The 22,660-nt window shown below is 45.6% G+C and overlaps 1 protein-coding gene across 2 annotated transcripts in view; it reads left to right on the plus strand.

Annotated features, from left to right (window-relative positions):
* GRIA1 (glutamate ionotropic receptor AMPA type subunit 1) overlaps positions 1 to 22,660 on the plus strand; it is a 120,142-nt gene that overhangs the window by 34,836 nt on the left and 62,646 nt on the right. For both annotated transcript variants that reach the window (XM_038150012.1, XM_038150011.1), the window contains exon 3: positions 20,852 to 21,091. In XM_038150012.1, coding sequence (XP_038005940.1) covers positions 20,852 to 21,091 — 240 coding nt within the window. The remainder of the gene's footprint in view (positions 1 to 20,851; positions 21,092 to 22,660) is intronic.

Consider the following 22,660-nt stretch of genomic DNA (forward strand, 5'->3'; position numbering starts at 1 on the left):
TTGTTCAGCTTGATCAACAAAACACCTGAGCATCTATTCAATTTTTACTTGGCTCAGGGGGAGCAGTGTCGCTGCTGCTGGCTCCAGCCCTCGCCAGGGGAGCACGGGGGCACGCTGGGAGCAAGCCAGTAGGCAGAGGGGGAATTCTGAGTGCCCCCAAATGTGCAGAGCATGTCCTGGGGTGCCTGTGCTGCCCCACACACCTGGCCATGCTGTCCTCCCACAGCTACTGCACGCAAAGGTGCTGCATACCCAGGTAGTGACCTCTCAATCCTCACTCATGTTTCACATGAAGCACATATTTTGCTGCCTTGCTGTTCAGAGTTATATTGTGTCTGTATGTGTGTGTGGGCAGCGGGCTGAATGGCAGTGCTTTCATGTGGATAATTGCCCTGCCTTCCTTTTGGTTTTGTTTTTTGGTTTTTTGGGGCTTTTGTTTCATTGGTTTTGTTTTTTTTGGTTTTTTTTTTAGAATCATTTGAAAATATTTGAAAATAAAAAAAGAAAATCCAGACAGAGGCGGTTGCTCAGGAGAGACTTTCAAGTCAGAGGTGTGGGTGTGGGTCCACAGACTTCCTATGGGTGCCCTCCCCAGCACCAGAGTCCAGCAGCCACCCAGGAGCAAAGCCTGCACTGCTGCTGGGGGTGTCTTCAACTCACTGAGTTCCAGTTTCACACCAAAAATGGGCAGGCAGTCTTTGGAGCCTAAAAGAGCACTAAAAGGTGTCTCAGCCCTTTGCACAGAAACAGAGTACTTAGCTGAAGTTTGGGAATTAATTTTGCCATTGAAACTACAGAGGCTGAGTGTGTCTGCAGGACATCCCTCAGGGCATCTTCTGCCCATGCAAAGTTCAAGGTTATTAAACACAGTCCTGTGTGGTGCTGCTGGGGTGACAAGTACTCATGAGCAGCAAAACTGACACTGAACTCATAGCTGAGGAAAGCAGATGTGATTTCTTGTGTAGCCTTCTGGATCTTTTTAATAGAGCACTATAAACAAGGCTATTAATTATAAAAACAAGGAAAGTAACACCAGGTATTTTCCCTGGTGTTTCACAGCTTGCTGAGCTAGAACAAATCCTCCATGCCAGCAGCCTCCGGTGGATTTGAACATGAGCTGAGAAGCCAGGAACACCTGGTTCTTTCATCAGCTTTGATACAGGCTCATTGTGTGACATCCAAATAGTCCCTTGAAGTTTGTTTTTGGGAGGTGCTGAGCGATTACTGCTGCTCAGCACATCTGAAACCAGCCCAGCCTGGCCCTGTGTAAAACACAGCCTAAAGCTCCTTTGAGCTCCTGCAATGAAAGGAACACGATGAATGCAAAGTTTATTATACATCCACTGTGCCATGTCATGTGCACTCCTAATGTAGTAAACACTGCAGATATTCCAAAGGCACAACATCTTATCTGTAGTAAACACATTCTGAAGCTCCTCACTGAATTACTCTAAGCCTCTGATGTCCCTGCATAGATTTTGGTTGAGTTTTGGCCCTTGAAGGTATTTGTAGACTCCTGCCATATTCCTCTACTGAATATCTGCCAGATCCATCCGTTCCAGGCCCTTCTGTTACCAGCACAGCAGATGCACTCAAAGTTACGAAGCCCAGAGTAAGCAAAACTAAAGTGTTTAATCTATTATTAATCAGTCAGTTGCAGAAATGATAGGGCTCTGGGGGACCTCAGAAAGACATCAATATTTATGGCCTCGTTAGCAAATGCCACCTTTTTTTTTTTTTTTTTAAAGAGACAACAGGGTTGTGAAGGTTGTTTATGTTTCCAGTCACTCCATAAAAAGGCAATGTCATGTTTTGGGACAGGATGGTTCAGAACAAGATATTCAATATTTATCACAAAATATTGAGATTTCCACCATGCCTCTGTTCTTCTCAGTCTTGCAGTCAAGATTTCACCTTCTCTAGAAGCAGTGGCCCAAGCTGAAATCAGAGCCCCAGTTACTCCAAGCTACCATCCAGGGAATTTTTGAAAATTAAAAGATAAAATCTCCCTAATTCTATTTGCTGAAGTAAATTATATAAATTCCATAAAAGAGAAGCAATGAAATATGATTTCAGTTTCAAAAGAGCTCCACCCATTACTGGCTTTTTTTTTTTTAATGGATTAGGCTAAATTTAAATTGGACATTAAGAAAAATTCCTTCACTGAAGGGATTGTCAAGCACTGGCACAGGCTGTCCAGGGTAGTGGCTGAGTCACTATCCCTGGAGGTATTTAAAAAACATGTAGATGTGGCACCTAGGGATATGATTTAGTGGTGGACTTGGCAGTGTTAACTCAATGTGTAGGACTCAATGATCTTAAAGCTCTTTTCCAACCTAAACAATTCTATGATTCTGTAAACAACTCATCCTGCAGTGCTTGTGCTACACAGCTTTTTGCAGTTCTTGCTTGAGTTTGTTGCTTGACATTTCCAGCACCAGCCCCAGTGATGCCGATTTTAAAATTACCTTCATCCCTTGTACCCAAACTTCTTAGCTCACTTAGTCTCTACCTTCAGATACCATGAGCTGGTTTCTTTTGCACACTGTATTTTGCTTTTCTATTTTGTTTTGTTGTTGTTTGTTTGGTTTTTTTTTTTTTTTTTGGTTGGTTTGGTTTGGTTTTGGTTTGGTGTTTTTTAAATTACTTTTATTCTTTTCACAATTTTATTTGAATTGATATTTTTAGCCCTCTTTGCAGTTTCTGGATTTTTCCTGCAGTAGAAGAATAATTTCTCTTATCTCAAGAACACTTCAATGCCACCATCATTGAAGCAACCTCTTGGTTGAACACTATTGTTTTCATGAAAGAGATGTTGAGGAAGAGAGCACTGGAGCAGGGACACCAAAATCCAAGGGGAAGGAGAGAATAAATCAGAGAACTGGGCTGTGAAAAAAAAAAGTAGAGTTAATGAATAAGGCAAAGAAAAGAGGGAAAGAGAGGACATTTCAAAGGACAGAAACAGTGACCAGCCCTTAGTGACTGCAGAGTTGCCTTCAGGTCATTGATCTCATCACTTATCCCTTCTCACCCTTGCACTTCCCTTGCTGTCTCTTGATCCAGTCACTGATTTCCCTTCTTTCATACCAGGTACAGATTTTGTAAATAGGAAAATGAGATGTCCTGCACATCAATTCACCTTCTAATAAGTGTGCAGAGAAGCCCACTCAGGCTGAGTCCAAAGCCATTATGGACCAAAGGAGGATCTATCCCCATGCAATTTATGGCATCTCCAAATTATTTTACAGGAACTGGCAGCTTCTCAAGTGCCTTAATCCCTCTAGCAGGAGCTTGAAAATTTGTTCTCCTCATACATGAGAGGCCTGTCATCACTGGGGCAGGAGACCGGTTCATGGCGCTCCTTGTGTGCTAGGAAAGAAGACAGATTTCACTTCTCTGGTTTAAAAGTACTCAGGGCTTCCCTTGGTTTTCCTCCATCCTTTGACTTGACGTCTTAGATTTGACTCTTTGACTTTGTCCTGGGGTTTTGTGGCCAATGCCAGTGCACCACTTCTCCCTCAACATTGTTGTTTTTTCCCCATTGTGGCACCCCAGACCATTGCAGATAATCACAGCTTTCTGTCTAAAGGTGGTTGAAAATTTTTTCATTTGACACAGGTCTTTGCCATAAAAGATTTTTTCTCCCTTTAAGGAAATAGTGGTTTCAATAGATGTTTACTATCTTTTTGCAAATCTAAAATAAAAGGTAAACGTGGAGATTTTCAATGTATGCTCACACTTTTTTTGCCAGTTTGCCACTTACCTCCCACCTACCAGTTGGAAAACAGAAAAAAAAAACCCCAGCATGTGATGCCAATCTCCACCTATTTTCATATTTCTCTGTTTTCACATTGTCTCTCTGCATAGCAAAAAGTAGTAAAGAAATACAACTATTTTTATCAGTTCCTCTGACCAAAAGGAAACTTAAGGCTAGTTGAAACAGCACAAAAATAAATATTCTTGTTCCATTTTGATATTTATAGAAGGAAAAAACACCCAAAAACAATTGCTGCTTTTTTGGGGGTGTAACTTTTAAAGAAGAGACATTGGTAGCTCTATTTTCCAGATTTCCCTTTTAGTTCTCTTCTGAGTGTTATAGCTACAATAAGGAGAGCAATTCATACATATAGGTGAACTCCTGTCTGAATGGAGGAGGGCATCTTCCCACCTTCACCCCCTCCTTTCCCCTTTGCTCTGTTGGTTTCTGGGAGACTCACTGAAGCTGCTCCTTGAAGCTCTGCCAGCTGCTTTGTGCATCTCCAGTCTCCTCCTGCCCCTGCAGCCCTCTCTGCCTGGGGGGCACTTGCTTGCACTCTCACTACAGTGTAATGAAAGGCACCCACACTTTGCTAAATGCCACACTTTCAAAAATTCTCAGTTTACCAAGACCTCAAGGGTTTTTTTTTAAAGTCATTGACTTCAGCATAAGCAAAATTTGCTCTGTCCCTTGGGGCAGAGCTCCAGGTTTGATTATGTGAGACACACAGAAACTTCCAAATGTCTTGGTTTCCTCTGCCCCTTTCCAAAGAGATTTTTTTCATCTTTACACAGATGGTAGGGACCTCTATATCTGCTGCTTCTCTCACAGTGCTCAGCCAACATCTCCTTCATCTGCTGTACCAAGTGTAGGGAAGGAAAACATCCGGCACTCTTGCTCCTGGGAAGATAATGGCTCATGCAGCAGTGCTTGCAGCCCACTGAATACTCACTTCCCTGTGGTTTCTGTATCCGTGTTACAGGTATGTGATTCCTATCAGACATGTCAGGTGCTCTGTGTCTCTGGAGACAGGAGGGCAGTGGAGGCAGGGTGCTCCTGGAATGCAAATGGACACTGAGGAAACGGGAATGTGGTTCGTGCCCGCCACAGCAGCCTCAGCAGAGCCGTGGGTGCTGCACCTGCACTGCCCACGGAGCACGGGGCTCTCTGCTCCATTTCCCCACCCCACTGCTGCAGATGAGGAGAAAGAGGCAAGAAACAAAGTGCTTTTGCACTGTTTACCTCTGCTGATAGTCAGTGTGCAGGTGCAGCGGGGTGATTCCAGCCCACCTCGGGGTTGTGCGCTCAGACAAAAAACGATGCTGCAGACAAAACCAGCTCTGCTTTTGCTCCAGTGCTCCCTTTGGAAAGCAAAACCCAAGCTGCTCTCCTCCCATGGTTACAAATCTCTCTGTGGTTCACAGCCTGCATTTATTCATGACTAGTTTATTCTCACTTGTTCTCATGCCAATGTTGTCCTTTAGCCTCAATAGCTCTTCTCTAGTGTTTACCCCTCTGACGTTTTTATAAGCAGCAACACATCCCCTCTCAGCCTTTGCTTCCCTGCACTGAAAGCCAGATCCTCTACAATCTCTCATGTGACAACATCTCCTTTTTTCAGGACAGTTGCTCAAATATCCAAGGTTTCGTCCCCAAATAATCTCATTTACATTGGTTTATCTCACTTTAAAAATATGCTGGTTTTACTGCACTGGGGGCAGGTTCACATGGATGTGTCAGACTTAAGGAAAAATATGTGCTTGGTGTTGTGTGTGACACAAAGGGGGGGTGATGGTGTGTGTGACACAAAGGGAGAGGGGGTGATGGTGTGTGTGAGACACAAAGAAGTTGCTGTGTGTGAGGAGCGTGCCATGGATGCGTGTGGAGGGACGCTGTCAGCGGGATCCCGTGCCCGAGACTCCAAAAAGGATTACTCAGTGAGGAGGGGGCGTGGTAAGGAGGATTTTGAGGTGCATGACACTGAGAAGGATTAGTCTCTGTGTAAAAAACTGTGTGTGTGTGTGTAGAAGAGAGGGAAGATAAGCGGGTGGGCACGCGTGGCACAGGGAGAGAGATTAGCCCGGGCGTCTGGGAGCAGGGTGATAAGGAAGGGCTTCATGTGAGAAAGGCAATGTAAAAACCTGGGATTTAACTAATGAAAGGATTTGTGCGTGTTTGTGTGTGTGCACGGGTGGGACGTGGAAAGGAGGACGTGGGAAGTGCGTGGCAGAAGGGACTTGGGAATGCCGGAGGGGCTCCCTGCACGGCAGGGGTGTGTGTTCCTGTAGCTGCAGCACCACGGGGTCACTCACAGCCGTGCACTTGTGGGACACAGTGCTGTGTGACCAGTGCTGAGGGGTTACAGAGGGAAGGCCTTGTAGCATTGCTCTGGCCTGTTACTTAGGCTAAGGAGAAGGGAACTGTGGGAGAGTGACTCAGCTGGAATAGGGGTAGAGAGACCTGAGGGAAGTGAGAGATGTGAGAGACATGCTGCGTGACTGCCACATGTCCACATCGTGGTGTTTGGTGGTTGGTTGGCTTGGGCTTGTTGTTCCTCACAACTGTGTAAACTGATAACTGGCTAACTGCTTTAAAAGGCCAGGTTTTTGGCGATAAAGAGCACTCCTTTGCACCTGCCTGGGGTCCCTGTGTCACTCATTATTGCAGCAGTGCTGGGATATGCGGAGGGCTCCTGCATCACAGGGACAGGGTCGTGGAAAAAGCCAGCCATGCCCCATGGGTGGGAAGGATTGTGGGGCACTGCTGAGGCTGATAAGGAGCTGCTCCAGGGCAGGTGACAAAGCAGGGATGGAGCTGAAGCACAGGGACAGATGTGGCTGTACCTGTTGGAGCAGGGAAAGGCGAGCACTGGGGGGGCAATGGGGAGTAGACGGCTGAGGGCTGGGACACACTGTGACACTGTGACACATGCCTCTGTGAGCAGGGCAGGACAGAGGACACATGCTGTGCCGAGCAGAGGTTCTCTGGGTGCAGAGCAAGTGCAAATACACACAGAAATAAGAGTGAGTTTCTCAGGAGACGGAGTTCTGGGAGTGGCTAAACATCCCACCTGCAGCGGAGCGTGAACGCTGCCAACATTTCCTCTGACCCCAGATTCTCCACCTCTCAGATTCATCGCTGCTGCTCTGCCTCACTGGCCTTGCAGCATCTCTTTGAGGGGGAAAGAACACTGCCAGCTCTTGTAGAGCAATTTATGATCCAGAGCAGGGGAGGAGGGTTAATTGCATCCCAGAATTTATCTTTTAATGTTCTGCCTTAACAGTAAAACTTTTTCCCCTTTTGTTTTTCCCTGGGAAAATCAGGCTGTTTTGTCAAAACCAGCAACCTCCTGCTTTTGATCAGGCCTCAGTTTTCATTTGAAGGGGAAAAGAAGGTGATGAGAAATTTCAGCTAGCTTTGTTGCCTGTCTTTATTGGATCTGTTCCATTGGCATTAGTTTTGTCTCAGAGATGCTAAAAGTAAAGCCTACCAAAGCTTTTATGGTAAAATGAACTAAAATAGCTGGGGTGTCTCGGGTAACTTTTCTTCAAACAAATTGATTCTTTGCTTGTCCAATGGACCATTTGAATGTTTGCTTTCTGTTTAATGAAAGATCATCAAAAGCCTGGCCAGTTGCTTTGTAACTTTCAAGAATGTAATTTTTTTTAAGGGAGAAGGCTAAAAACAGAGTAGCTACAATTTGAGATTCCCCTAGGTGTTAGGTGCTGAACAAATATAAGATCTCATGCCTAGAAAATAAAGTGGGAGGCTTCTAACCAGAAATGAAGAGTCTGTATAAGCACTGAAGAAAATTTCATTTAGAAGCATGCTCCTAAAATATAAATTGTCCATAAAATTGGGTCTTTTTATCTTTCTCAAAGATCCTCTGTTTTGCAACAAAAGGTATGCCAGTGTGATGCAGGAATAGGACAAGTCTTGTGGCAAAGGTGGCCAACTTTTCCTCCTACATTTTCATTTAACTGAGACCCACAGTCCATGCTGCATCCACCTGGCAGAGCCAATGGGAAAAATAACTCCCCTTTGCTCCACTGAGGACTGGAGATGGGGTAAACTTGAATTGAGATCCACAGAGCTGCTGGTCCAGACCATCCCTGCCCCACAGGGAGAGACTTTCTTGGCCCAGAAAGCAATGCCTGGCAGAAACTCAAAAGCCACCAGCTGGGCACCCAGTGCCTTGCTGAAAGTCAAGCCATTAGATAAGCCTTGTGCTTTTTAAAAGCTAATAAACCATGAAATCACACAGAGAGAGCCAAACAAAAGGCATTGGAGGGGGCATGGCTTTGTTCTGGGAAGGTCTCCAGTCTTGCAGGCCAGAGGTCATGTTGTCCTTCTTCCCTCCAGCCCAGGGTGAATCAGCGGGGGCTGAGGCTGAGCTGTGAGAGGAATTGCAATGCTTTTAGTGCTAAAACCAGTACATGAGTTCTGCTGCAAAGTGCCCACTCAACAGCTGGCCACAAAATCCCCGAGCCTGGGGTGAGATGCCAAGTCTGTGTGTGCTCAGGCAGGAGCATCACAGCACTGCAGAGCTGCCCTGTTCTGCTGTCAGCACGTTCCCTCCTCCAAAAGGATGGGTGAGAGGAGTGAACAGGGACAGGGAGTGCCCTTGGAGCAGGCACCATCCACTGGGGAAGGGCTTTTCACTAGTGAAATGTGAGCATCCTACTGGAAAAATGCTGCAATGGGCCTGCTCTCCATTGTCTGACAAAGAGCTGTCCATGTGAGGGCACATGGGTGCCACCCCAAAAAGGTTCTGTGTCTTTGCACAGGTGGCTGCCTCAGTCTGTCCAGCTGTGAAATTAGGTTAAAAACATTAATGGAGGACAGACTGCCAGGCTTCAGGCAGCGAGGTTTGGAAAAACCCATCTTAGATAAAACTTGTCAGCATTGAAGAGGGGGAAAATGTTACTTTTTCCATTCAGAGAGAGGAAAAACAGTGACCCAGATGCCCATGTTCCTCCCCCACCTGCCAGAAAAAGGAACCTGACCCTTGAATCCCTGAATGCACCTGCACTCAGCCCCCCTTCACACTCTCTTTCATCCTTGTTTTTCTCTTTCAAAGCTCCAATTGATTTGAAATTTAAATGGCTGCTCTCCCATCAGTGAACCTCAAGCTTGCATCTCCTTTCCCCTGTTCCTCTCTCCCATCCAGCTTTCACAACTCCTCAGGTTTCTGTTATTTCCCATCCATTTGCTTTGCTTTTTATTTTTCCAATAAGGATGTCAAGAAAAGTTTCTCGAGGGTCTTTTATCACAAATTCCTTTTGGTTTCATTCTGAGGAGGACCTGGTGACCTGTGCTCAAGCAGACATGAAGCAAACACACTTTACAAGCAAGCCACAGCTGAGTGCACCCACAAATCAGGTCCTGGATCCCTGCAGCCTCCTGCAGGAAACATGATGTGTTTCCCACCTGACAAAACTAGACCATAGTTAGACCCAGTGTAATTCTGTTGGCCTCAATGTAGTTACCAGGGAAACTATAATCTAGACAACTTTCCTACACGGAAATAAAATTTTTCTTAGCTGTCTTGCTTATACTGCACAGGCTAATATTTCTAACCAGGCAGAAAGCTGATAATTTTTCTCAACTCTCTTTACGTGAGAGGTTCAAGAAAAAAAGTTTGCAGGAGGATGCAAGTGGATTATAGCCATGGATTTACAGCTGCACCATCAGGGTGGTGCAAGGTGCACATGGACAGAGGTTGATTCTGTCAACCAAACCTGCACATGACCCCAGTTCTTCCAGTGCTCCTCAGGCAATGCCAGAAAAGCATCTTTCCTCAGGAGTGCACTGGTAAAATTGTCACAGGAAAAAAGCTTTCAGTATACATTAGCAAAAGCCTAATTTTCAGAGGTTGCATGCACCATGTGGCTTCTTTACACACCCAAATCACCTAAAGATCATTCCAACATCTCTTCTTTAAACAGACACAGCAGTCAACTCAGTAATTCAGGCATGTTTTGGAAATGCCACTGAGGCTCTCAGCTGACATTGCTCTACTGCCAGGAGTAGCAGTGCAGAGGAATGATCCCAACAAACTCTTTGGAAATACCACTGCAGATGTTCACTGCCATGTTAAATAGACACAGCCACAAAGAATTTCTCTCACAGGGAAATGAATCTTTACTCCAGCAGGAGGGTCAGGAGCTGGAAGTGAAGGCTACACTGCACACTCCTCTCTGCCACATTCAGCACTGAAAGTGGGTTGCAATACAGGGAGAAGAAAATCACAGCCCTCACAGGTTAGGTAGGACAGTCCCAGAGGTGTAAAATCACAGGTTTTATATTGCACCTCGGGCTTCCTGTGAACACCAAGAGAAAAAAACCTGTCCCAGGGATGTTTCTTCTTGTCTGTTCTTCCACACAAAGTTTTTATTTGGGTTCTTCCCACCAATGGCAGCAGCCTCTGCCCTGTCAACCTTCTCCTGTAGCTGGAAGTTCCACCTGCCTTTCCCCCAGAGGCTTCTGGAATAAATGGTGCCTTAATTAGGTTAATTATACCTTTAGCCATCCATGTGTTCACTTTAGCTGTGCAGTTAGAGTCCAGTACATGGTGTTGTTTCCCAGTTTTCCTTGTGGGAAGCAAGTCCTGAAGTGTGAAGCTTTCCATGGCTCAGCTGTCTTGCACAACATTCGTTAAATCCAAGGAATGTTTCCACTCCTTGAAAAGCTGGTGCTCCTGGTGCCTTTCTGTGCAAGACCTGCCTGTCCCTGGCTGGCAAGTGATCCTGGTTTCATGAACAAATTTCATTAGAGGCATTTCTCTGTAATGTCAACAGAAGTGTTGAGCAACACCTGGTGAAAGAGTCTCTGATGCTTGTGAGAAGTGGTACAAATTAGCATCCCCCAGTCTGCTGCTGCTTTTCTGTCTAAATAATATTTTACAGGTAAAGTTTCTGCTGAGAAGCAGTGGGGTTTTCTCACTAGCTGCCTAAATCATGTCATCAGCTTTGGTTTGCACTGAGTGACTGCTTGAGGCAGAACCTGCATCTGTGAGTGCAGTGTCACTGCTCTGCAATGATGAACAACCCCCAGGTTTGCAGGAGCTCCCCTTCCTGTGCTCTGGTTGGCCTCCCTGCAATTTGCATTTATGCAGAGTGTTTTACATGATCCCTCTTGCTCTCTGCAGCTCACTAGAGAGTCTCTTTCTCCAGCAGCCTAAAAATTCTCCCAGAATAGAAATCAGTAGGGAAGGTGTTTGCTCACAAGTAGGCACGTCAGGAAGGGATCTCAGTGTTTTCCTAATGTTAAGGATGCTCTAACATTCTTTGCCCTAAGCCACAACTCCCATTTTCCAGGTTATTTTCTCAGTCCTACAGCAGGATAACTGAGAGGCTCCTGGTGTCTTCACTGGCCTCTGTGTAGAGTTGATGATGTTTCATCTTTCATTAGCATAAATCTTTACTGTGACATATCAAGCTCTGCAAGTAAAACATCCAGCTGAAAAGCCTTTCCCAAAGTTTTGCTTTGTATTTTATACCCCCTGTCACTAACATAAAAGGGATTTGGTTGCCCAAAGGTCTTTGAAGAAAAAGATGTGTATCTAAGGTCCCTTTATATAGCTGAGGATGTGCTTTGCAGCTTCTCCCACATCTTGGTCCCTTCCTCAGTCCTGTGAGTTTGCTATGGGAGATGATTTTTGTGGGCCCAAGTGCAGCTTCAGGAGAAGCCTGTGGCTGTAAAAGTCCCCTCTGTCATGCTGATAACATGACACAAATTTCACCTAAGATTTTTTAGGAAAAAATCTCAAGTTCCACTTTGTTTGTGCTGAAGGTCTTGCTGGGTAGCCAGGCTGATATTTGGTATCTTGTGTCACGTTCCCAAGGGGCTCCACGTCTACCCACAGGTTTGTGGGAGCAGTGGTGCAGAGAAGTGTTCTCCCAGTTCCTGCATCCCCACCATTCACATCACTCAGAGGGATGGATGTCTTCACCTCCCACGAGAAGGAACTGGCCTCTAGAGCTGCTTGCAGCCCTGGTTTAGGCATCTCCCCTTTGCAGAAGCTCCATCTGGGCACCCTGACTGGATGCACTTCATGTAAACTGTTTGTTCCACCACCCACGGCGAGCAACTCGCACAGAAGTTCCACCAGAGACCATAAAACTGCAAACCATAGGTCCAGATCTCACCATCTGTCACACTTCTGCCTCCCTGCTCCCCAGACAACACAGTCTCCCACTGAGTTTAAAAGATCTCAAGCTTAAACTTGTTTGTTTGGGATTTTCCACAAAACCTGGTGCTCTGAGGCACTGCAGAAATCAAAATGTTGTAACTCTTATCATTTATTGCCCTCGCAGTGCAGACAGCATTAAAGCTGTTCTAATGAGAGGGAAGAAATGGTAATATTCCCCCTGACATTAAGTAGCTCTGAACAAAGCTATGAGCACAATGGAATGGAACATTAATGTGAAAAGGGAAAATAAAAACCTTATAGACATGACTGTAGCAAAGAGCCACCAAGGGAGGCACTTAAGGCCACAAAAACCAGCACTCTCAGATGTCAAAGGATCTTGTCATTCTGCACCAAACTCAGCCCTTGCTGAGATGTTAAATATGTTTCAAAACCATTGGTGCTTTCACAGACCTCAGGTGAACACAATGTGCAACCAGGTAGCACAGAAGGGTTGAGCTCTAGGGCTTAATCCTTGTGTGCTGAGTAGTTTGTTGGGTTTGTGCCTTTCTCTCCTCTTCCCAGAAAACTAAAGGCTCCAGTGACTGCAGAAGGGGTGGCACTTTTGGGGCAGCGACAGCACATGTAGGTTTTGGAGCATCTGCTTTGCTAACTCAGCAGATACCTGTGATGTAGCCCTGAAAGTGCATAGAAAATGTGAAGATTTATAAATAATGTGTCAGCTAATGGGTTTAGGTACCTCTTGCCTCTTCCAGCCCCCAAGGACATGATGCTCTTTCCTGTGTGTGAGAGGTTCTCTTTGAAGGATCTTTGTCCTTGGTAAGTGTAACGTTCTGCAGACAGTTTCAAGACAGGCCCTTACAAAATCCCCACCAGAACCTGAGGCCTGCACTGAAGTCTGAGGCTTTAATGTCTATGAACCAATATAATGTATTAGGGAAAGAAGAGAACCTATTGAAGACAAAATGTACTTCATCTGCAGCAAGACCTTCTCTGTGTGACACATTTGCTTTCTGTCCCTGCTTATCTTCCCCCCTCCCACTCCTCACTCCCCTCTTTCTACTGTTTTAATAATTCAGCACTTACAGCCCAGAATTAAATGCTGTGGTGAACAGAGAGGTGTGCTGTACACTCTATTAGCATGCTGGTGCTCTGTTCTTTCCCTCTGTTGTTCGTGTTTCCAAGCAGAATCCACACCATGATCCTGTACTCAGTTTCCCTTGTACAGCCCTGTCTTCAGAAGGACCAATATAATACAAAAGGCCATCTAATAAAAAAGCAGAAGGAAAATTGGTTCCACCCTCATTCCTCATCTCCTTTTACAACATCGCTGTCGCTTTTCCATTTGTAGTAATCTTGCTTTAATATTTATGTCTCTGCTTCAGACACAGAGAGTTCAATGAGGACAAATGATGAGTTCTCAATTTCATTGTGGAGGGTTAGACGAGAGCAGGGAACTCTGGTCTTCCTGAGTCCATGGGTCCCATGGGAACATCCATCTGCAGCTGGGGGCCCTATGAGGGATCACTTCTTCCCTCTAGAGTGGCTGCAGGGCAGCTCGAGGTGAGGGTTGTGGGGTAAGAGAGTTCAGCTGCTTGTGCAGAGCTCCTGCTGCTCCAAGGGAGCCCAGCGCAGCAGCATTTTCTGCTGGGTTCTTTCTGGACACAGCAAAAAGACAGACTGCCCAGCAGACCTAACAACAGTGTCAGACAGTTCTGGCACATCTGTAAGCCAAGCCATTCAATGATTCTAGGGTTTTCAAAGACAAAACGTGCTGCAAAAGGCTCTCAGAAGGCTGTGTCTCAAATGAGTTTGTTAGCTGTCCCCCAGAAAGAAGCCAGACTGGCATGGAGGAAAACACTCCCATTTAAACAGTGAGACAAGGTGGAAAGGTCAAATCTTTTATTAGAGCTGGAAAATGCAGAGTTTTTTTCTAGACACCAGAGCCCTTTTGCACATCTTTTCTGTTTTTAAGTTATGAAAGCAGGGGGTGCTGCGGAAAAGCTGTGGCTCTGCTATGGGACACTGGAGGGATGAAGGCAGTAGACAAGAAGAGCCTTACACAGCTTGAGAAGATGGCATCAGTGCTTCCAGCTCAGAAAGGGGTCATACTTTGGGTCTGTATGAGCACAGTGCAAAAGTCAGCCTCTGACCAAAGGGACTGGGACAGATGGGCTCAGAGAAAAGCAGCAAAGATCCAAACCATGATTAAATAACAAACCTGACACAGAGATGGCAATGGACCCATTTCTCCTTACACATAATCTGATCTGTTAACCACAGGACCCTCATTAACCAAACTGTCCCTATTAGAATAATAATCTAATTCTACCCACAGAAGAAATGAGACCCTCTTAAGGATGCTTCTGATCTCACTGTCTTCTGCATAGGGATTTGCATATAATTCCTATTAAAAGTGATCAGAAATAGTTTGTGTTGACTGTAAACCCTTCAATATATTTAATTCTTGGTTGTATGTGACTCAACAAAGTATTAGCAACCCCAAAGCTGCTAAAACACTTTTAAAAACAAATAAAGGAAGCAAGTAGAATCTTGACACAAACATCATCATTTTCCTTCTTTCCTTATTTCAACAAGTTCAGTGACCTCATTAAGACCCTTGATATTTGAATCTTTTTCTTCTGTTTTGTAGTCACACTGGATAAGAACTGCATTCAAAGACTTTAGTGGAAAAATAAAAAGTGGTTTTGAGATGTGAAGTACACAAGTGGAAGAGCAAGGACCTTCAATTGGTTCCTTAGAGAGATTAAAGTCAACTCCCCATGACTGTATCTTCCACCACCATGATTTTAATTCAAAAGTTCACTTAAATAAATGAAAGACCATGTTGTGAATTTTTGGTGACCAAACCACCATGTTATTTCTGTTTCCTAAAACTCAGTGGCATGTGAGAAAGAAAAACCCCAAATCCAATTTGATCTCAAAGGAAACTTATCATTTGTCAGCTGGGCAAACTAAGACTTATTTGTTAGGCTGGCAAACTTCACTTAAAAAAATTGAAGCTATCAGCATATGCATTTATGAGCAGCTCTTCAGTCACGGATTATTGTTAAAATATGAGGGAAGGAAAGCAGATCTTTATGTAAAAACCAACATTACTTTCCAGCTTCCAGGATCATTAGAGCAGCAGTGCAGGGAAATTATGGAAGGGAGCACTGTTCTGTACCTTTCATTTATTTGAAAGAAAAACATGGATTTCTTGTGATAGCACATCAGCCTGATTTGCAGTTGATCAAATATGTGGGACATATCTGCTGTCAGCTAAATACACGAGTGGAACAATGGGGGAGTGTAGAATGTGTTTGGCTTTCCCCTGCTGCAGGAATCTGTGGGAACATGCTGTCGTTGGGATGTGCCGAAGAGACGCGCTCTGGCACCCACGCCACAGAGGAGAGCTGTGAGGACAAACATTTGGGAGGAAAGCTGAGCTGAGCCTAATTGCAGCAGACACCAGAGCTCTTTCCTTGGAACCCCACCAGCTTTGCCAACCTGATGTCAGGTTCTCCATCTCCGTGCAGGGTCGCCTCCAGGCAGGGCATGCTGAGAATTAATTATGCATGCATATCCTCCCTCCTCTTTCCCACATGTGCACAAGCACACTGCAAGTGAGCAAAGGGAAGCATGTGGGAGCTGCTTCTTGACACCACTGTTGTCAATGAGTATGTTCTGCTGCAAGTGAGGGTGTTGGTTCTGTGTCCCTGGAGGTTTGGGCACATAAAGATGGTATTGGGGCTGCAGGCATTGCAGGGCTCATCTTTAATAGCTTGCAGGGGATAACTGGCATAACTGAGATCACTATTTTATTACCCTCAAAGTCTGGCCACACTTACCTTGCAATTTTTAAAAGGCACTTTTTCATTTTGGCGTGTGCTGGGTTGAGTGGTTTCAAGGATTTCTTCTTGTTTTGGAATCTATATTTTCTCTATTTTTTTGTTGTTGTTGTTTTGGCTAAGAGGAATCATTTGGTCACATGTGCAGCTCATCATCGTAGGGATAGCTTTCCTGGAGAAGATGCAGTGTCTTCCCTCCTGGATGCCATGGCATTCTCCAGGGTCAGGAAGGCCTCTGAGATTTGGCAGGGACCATCTGGGCTGCCTGTCCCCTCTTGCAAGTGAGAACATGAGTCATTTGTGAGGAACATCTGGGGATATTTCATTTAATCAGGTTTTTTACCGCTCTTGTGGCTTTGGGTATTAGCACTGTCTCTGCTACTTCTGTTCTCTGACAGAGGCACACGCAGCAGCTGAATCTCCTAAGAGTCAACTAAGCCATATTATTGGCTCCCTCCAGGGGTAGCTGGGTGAAACTTAATAGTCCATGAGATACAACAAGTCAGTAGAAATGATCTAATGTCCCTTTCTAGTCTTAAACTCAGTGAAATGGTGAAAATTCTGCTTCTAAAGGAAATGGCAGATGAGCAGTTGCCAGGATCTCCTACCAGGCTTCCTCCCCAGCTGTGTCCCAAGAGAGCAGTTCCCTTTTTGCAGTCTTGTTTGCAGATTCTCAGCAGAATGCACAGTTTTCACTGCTGGAGACCAAATCCTCATTTCCATCCTTCTGCGCAGCCCAATTGCCCTTCCTCCCACCTCAAATCCTAATACTATTTCAGCCCCTCTTTGTGGTGATGGTTTCTGAGAGAAACTTTTTGGGTTATCTTCTTCCACCAAAACCTAAAAGAGATGTCTGTTTCATCTGACATCTGCCTTTCACCCTCACACACATGGATCAGGTCAAACACCCGCTTGAAAAATACCTCTGACTGTCCCAATGCAGAAATCAATCTTGTTCATCTACTCGCTCTGGTTAAGAGCTGCAGCCAAAAAAAAAAATTCTACCATGAATTTTTACAGACTCAAAACACCTCTTTTGCTTTCCTCTCCCACAGAGAAAATGTGCAATTTAAAGTTGTGAGTGTTGATGTATTTACTGATGTATTTTTCTCTTTCTCAGAAGCAGCTGCAAAGGTGGCCAGAGCCGCCTCTTTCAGCTCCAAAATAAGTGTCCTCTCCTGTGTGTGCTTTCAGTAAAATCAGTGTTTCTCTCTGATGTACATTCTTTACCTCGAATATTTCCACATGAAAAGAGAGCTTTTGAGAAACACTGCAAAGAGTAGCAATCCTGGAGTCTGTGGATTCCAAGTGAGTGAATCACAGATGCCTTTTCCCTCATCTGAATTCAAGGACACATCAGCTCCCTGATGGCTACCATTCCACAGGGGGAGAGGGGCAGCCTCCCCTGCTTGTTCTACCACATCAGTCGCTCTTTAACTAATTTGCAATCTATTTTGACTTTTGCTGTAAGTTAGAAAAGTTTTTAGAGCAGTCAGATGAGCTCTTGCCTGACCTGGCTGCAGCAGGCACTCTGCAGAGGTGTGTCCAGAGAACAGCTAGTTGTCACTGGAGCGTCTCTTCAGCATAACCAGGTGACAATCTTGTTAATGCCTCTGCTTTTACCTAATTTTCCTTGTTGAACAGCCCTGGAGATCTCAGGGAGAAATCCTGTGCCTGGAGAAGGAGGGATATGGAGTATCCCTGAGGGCGTGGTGCAGCACACGCTGGGAGTGCCTCAGCCACAAATCCCAAACTGATCAATTAAACAAGACTGATCAGGGAGAGCACAGCAGTAGTTGCCACGGTTATCAATCATTATGGACTATATTTTCGAGGGCTACTTTAGAGGGAAAATCTTCTGGAATAAATTACAAATTCAGTGTAGGATACGAGCACAGGTACAGCCCAAAACTGTCATTCTCTGTCCTCTCCCACCCTGCAGCTCAGAGGCCACCAACAGCACATGCAAACAGCCACAGATGTCTGCATTTACATCCAAGCAAACCCTCCTCACTTGTGCTCACATCCTGGGATAGACAAACATTTATGCTGTTGGATTCCACCCAGATTCCTGCCTGCAGGAAGGAGCTGAGGTGGAACTGTCCAAATTCAGCTGCTGGAGCTGGTCTCCAGGCTGACTGCAGCTCTCTGCAAGAAAAGCTGGGCTGGGGCCAGCCGGCTGCTCACAGATAGCCAGCACAAGGCCTGGAAAGGGTGATGTTGTTACCAGCCAATTGACCAGAAGAGCTCAACTTCTTGGACCTTGCATTCCAGCACAATCTACATCCCTTTTATGTTTCTTAATCTTTTTAGAAATCCAACAGTCAGAGGCTCATCACTACAAAACAAAAACACTACAAAAACAAAGAGAGCTTAAAATATTTGCTTCCTCTACTTAAGGTTTACAATTCTTGGTAGTAGATTATTAGGAAGTTGCAGAGCAATCAAATGAGAACAGAATAATTAACAAATTTGCTTCATAAAATGATTAAAGGAAATGTAAGGAGTTCCAGCAATCTCTTAGTGTATTAAATAACAAGCAAGTAATTTCTTTTTAGCTTTGCTGTGTAAATTCATTTGGAGCATCTGTAATTTAAAATAGCCCTGAGATTTACATAATTTTGCAGCCACAGCTTCTACATTATGCCAAGTTCAGTCCTAGAAAGGTGGCTACAGCTCTCACTCTTCACTTTTCCAGATTAACTGACACAAGAGTTTCTTTGTTTTCCTTTGGGAGATGACTCTTGGTTAAACCTTTTGGGTTTTTTTTCAAATTATCAGCCTTGTCCATGGCCTCTCTTATCCTGCAAGTACAAAGCAAATGAGGGTTCTTTCCAAACTTACTAATGATAAAGAGTGTTCACTTTCCCAGTTGTCTTTGGTACAATCTGTTTCAAATGCTGGCACTGCTGATGTCTCAGAACAGTGTAGGAGGGATGCCTGAGCGTGACTGAGCCACAGAGTTAAAGAAAAAAATAAAATATGAAAAAGGATAGATGCCTTTTGAATAGAAAAGAAATCCAAGGGAGCCATGCCTTGCCTAAAACAAAACAAACCAAGCCAGCTAGGTTTATTGTCTGGATTATTAATTGTACTGGATTGTTCAGCTGTCCTGGAAATGTCTCTTTAATCACTCAGTGAGGCTGAAGCCCGGCTCTCTGGAGATCACGTTCTGATCTCTCACATATGGAATCTCGCACCCTTCATTAGACCCACTGCTCCAGCCACATGGAAACGATGCTCAGACTATTTCCATCTGGGTCTGCTGCTTTTCTTCCTGGATGTGTCAGCTCATGATGAGGGCAGTGACTCCAGCTGATACAGACACAATTGCTGATTGCAAAGAGAGGCACTGCTGTGAAAATAAAGAGAAGAGGGGGTTATTTCCGTCTCAGTTTGGGCTTTCTGAGGCGTCCCTGCCCTGCAGAATGGCAAATTCCCTTGTGGGAGGGAAATGCTGAGATCACAGGTGCTAATCAGTGAAAAGAAGATGAGCAACCCTGCGAACAAACTGCGGGACTGGGATGCCCAAAAACTGGGCTCAGATCCAAGACAAAGGAAAAAATTTCTTCAGTCTTATGAGATTCCATTCTCAGCTCTCAGCACCACCACGAAGCCTGGCTGCTTTGTTTCAGGGGTGAGACTGGAGCAGGGACTGCTTTGCACAGTGGGAAGCAGGATTTCTTGCTCTTCCCTCTGAATGTTTGGTGCTGGCAGTAGCGAAGTGAGGAACAAGACAATCTTTTCCAGGATGGCTGTAAGCCAGCCAGAATTGACTTTGGGTCCCTGCTGGAGGGACAGAGCTCGCTTGGAGCCCAGCTAAGGGTGCAAGAGGCTCATTTTTAGGAGGCTGTCTGCAGCCACACACGCAGAAGGTTGGGTACTGGCACTTAGCAGTAGGAATCAGGTCAGGGGATTCCCAAGCAGTGCAGAGCACTTGCCAGGGGACCCCAGAATGTCACATCCAACTCCTCAGCCTGCACTGGCGTTGGGAGAGCGGGCGAGTGATGTGTGAAGTGTCGAGTCAGTATAAATGTCACAGCCGAAGGTCTTCAGAGTCAGAGTGACAAGAGCAGGAAACACTAGTGCCAAGAGTTCTGACACAGGAAAAGTGCTGTCATTGCCACCACCTCCGGCTTGGAGATTTATTGATGGTAACTTGGGATGTGCCATAAACAGGGGTGATATTGAATGAGTCTGACTGTCTCAGGGGCTAAGTTTTACAACCCAAAGTGTGAACTCTCTCTGTCTCGCTGAGATCCTCAGGCATTTTCCCAGCAGCTCCCACGATCTCATTAAGTGCTCTCCAGAGAAGGGCTCCAACCCAAGGGAGCCCTCCCTGCACAGCACAGGGGCTGAGGACAGACAGACACCTGCCAGAGAACCCAGCGAGCCCGCCTGGTGGAGACCTCCCAGGACACTGCTGATACCCCACTGGGCTCACAGCCCTCTCTCCACGGCTTTGTGAGGAAACCAGAAATTGCCAAAGTTGTGCTCCCAAGTACCAACTCACTCCCAGTGTCAGAGGCTCTGACTTAGAGCCAGCAGCTCATGCCCCAGGACAGATCCCCCTGGAGCTGTTCTGTAGCTGTGTTGAACCTTGGTGAACCTTTGCTGAGATGCCCTCTCAGCATGGTTTCCTCAGCTGCTGAGGTCAAACCCATGGTTTCCCTGTGGAGCTGTTGGCCACAAAGGGCTGTGCTGCTGTGCAAATGCTTTCCTTCTGCTCCCTGAATGCATCCATTACTCCAGTAGCCTCTTTCTGCTGAGGGTTTTCCATGTTCAGATAACTCATTTTACTCCAGAAGCAGCAAAATCTTCAGCAGAGCCTTGGGGACACTGGTAGTATTCTTTTGAGTAATTTCTTCCTATAAAAAGTAAAGCAGGTCTGTGGAGACCACAGGCAGGGCACTCCATGGCCACAAGCCCTGTTCTTCACAGGTTGCCTTCACCCACCCACCCATCTGGGGGAATATTATCTGGTCCAGAGAGACCCTGCAGCCTATCTCAGGGAAAAGGTTTATTTTGGTGACATTGCTGAGAAACCTCTTTGATTTTCTACCCTCACCACCTTCCCCTCTGCTCCTGCAGTCTGCTCACAGTTCTCCAAGGGCGTCTACGCCATCTTTGGGTTTTATGAGAGGAGGACTGTCAACATGCTCACGTCTTTCTGCGGGGCCCTCCACGTCTGCTTCATAACTCCGAGCTTCCCCGTGGAAACCTCCAACCAGTTCGTGCTCCAGCTGCGCCCCGAGCTCCAGGATGCCCTCATCAGTGTCATCGAGCACTACAGCTGGCAGAAGTTCGTGTACATCTACGACGCTGACCGGGGTAAGCCGCAGCTCTCTGGGAGGGGTTTGTAGCCCCACATTTCTCTTCACAGAGAAAAGCAAGACACAATTCTTCCCAAGAATATTCTTATCTCATTTGCTGTGCCTGTGTTGTGCCAAAGCAGAATGCAATATGGAGATTGTTCACCCAGAGTGATGGTGTTTTCTTTCCTTGGCCCATCAGGGCCAAGTGTGTGTGTGTGTGTGTGTCAGGACCGTGGGACAATCACGAGATTCAGAGCAGTGAGTGCAGAGTGGAGTGCTTGGCAGATTCAGTTTAGATGTAATGTAATATAGTATATAATAATAATAATTTAATATAATAAAGTAATTAATTAGCCTTCTGATAAGATGGAGTCCTCCTCATCATTCCTCCTTCGTCAGGGCCTTCTCAGCACAGCTATAGGGGTTACCAGGCAGTTAAAGACAGTGGTCTAGAAAGAGTCTTTACCTCCAAAAGTTGTGTGGATTTGGGTCAACCTATGCCTTCCCTGTTTGTTTTTTCTTCTAAATATCCAAATATCCCTTTCTGCTGAAGGTGAGCATTGATCTAAAAGAAGTACCAGCCTGACCTGCTCTGTGTGTGTGTGTGTGTGTGTGTGTGTGTGTGTGTGTGTGTGTGTGTGTGTGTGTATGGGTGGGTGTGTTCATGGGGTCAGATCCGAGCCCTGTCAACACAAGGGAAATCCTTGATGTGCAAATGGTTTGGAATTTGAAATGGAGAAATTTTTTCTATTCAACAGGTCCCATATTGAACTGGGCTGTCAAACTCAAGGGCACTGAGTCCTGACTTTAGAAACATGAACGGGCTCTTGCTCAAATCTCACCTAAGCCCACAGCCAGGTGTGAAATGTGTATTTCTGGCAGATAGCTTGGAAAACTCCAAATTCCCCATGTTGGTACATGTCAATTTTCTGTGTAAAAGAACAAAAACCTGTGTGGGGTAATGGAATATGATATCTAACTTTCTAAACCACAAACCAAAAAGGGCCTAGAGAGCTCATTGCTCCATGATTCAGTTTTCCCAGCCCTCAGATGTCTTTAAAGCTCCAGGCTTGGAGGCTGCAAGCAAAGAAGACTTGTGGAGGATAGGGCAGAGGTAAGGCGATTCACATCTCTGTCCTGGAAGCTTTAATTATCACCTGAAGGGACAGGATGGGCTTTAGAGACAAGGAGAAGGTATGAAAGCATCCCACCTGCTTTCTGTTGTCACGAGGCATGGGCGCACAGAACATTCCAAAAGCACAGGGTTGTTTAGGGCTGTCCAGCATGATTCCAGATAATTGTTATGTGCATCTCCTCTAAAAGCTGTGCATGTAATTTAAGCAACCTAATTCTAAAAGTAATGGTCTCCTGATGAGATGGTGCTGCGAGAGAAGCATGCTGAGTGACAGTTTGCTGTGATTGATGAGGGTGTCCCTAACCCTAGGAGCACACAGCCTAAGTAGATCAAAGATGAGAAGGAAACAATGGCTGAGAGAAATCAAGTTATTTGGGGAACAGGAAGATGGGGATTAGAGCTCTTATCTGAATCCCACAGCAGGGCCTGATCAACGAGATTGATCTGCCA

The sequence above is a fragment of the Motacilla alba genome, chromosome 13 (genome assembly GCF_015832195.1).
Source record: "Motacilla alba alba isolate MOTALB_02 chromosome 13, Motacilla_alba_V1.0_pri, whole genome shotgun sequence".
Taxonomy (NCBI): Eukaryota; Metazoa; Chordata; class Aves; order Passeriformes; family Motacillidae; genus Motacilla; species Motacilla alba.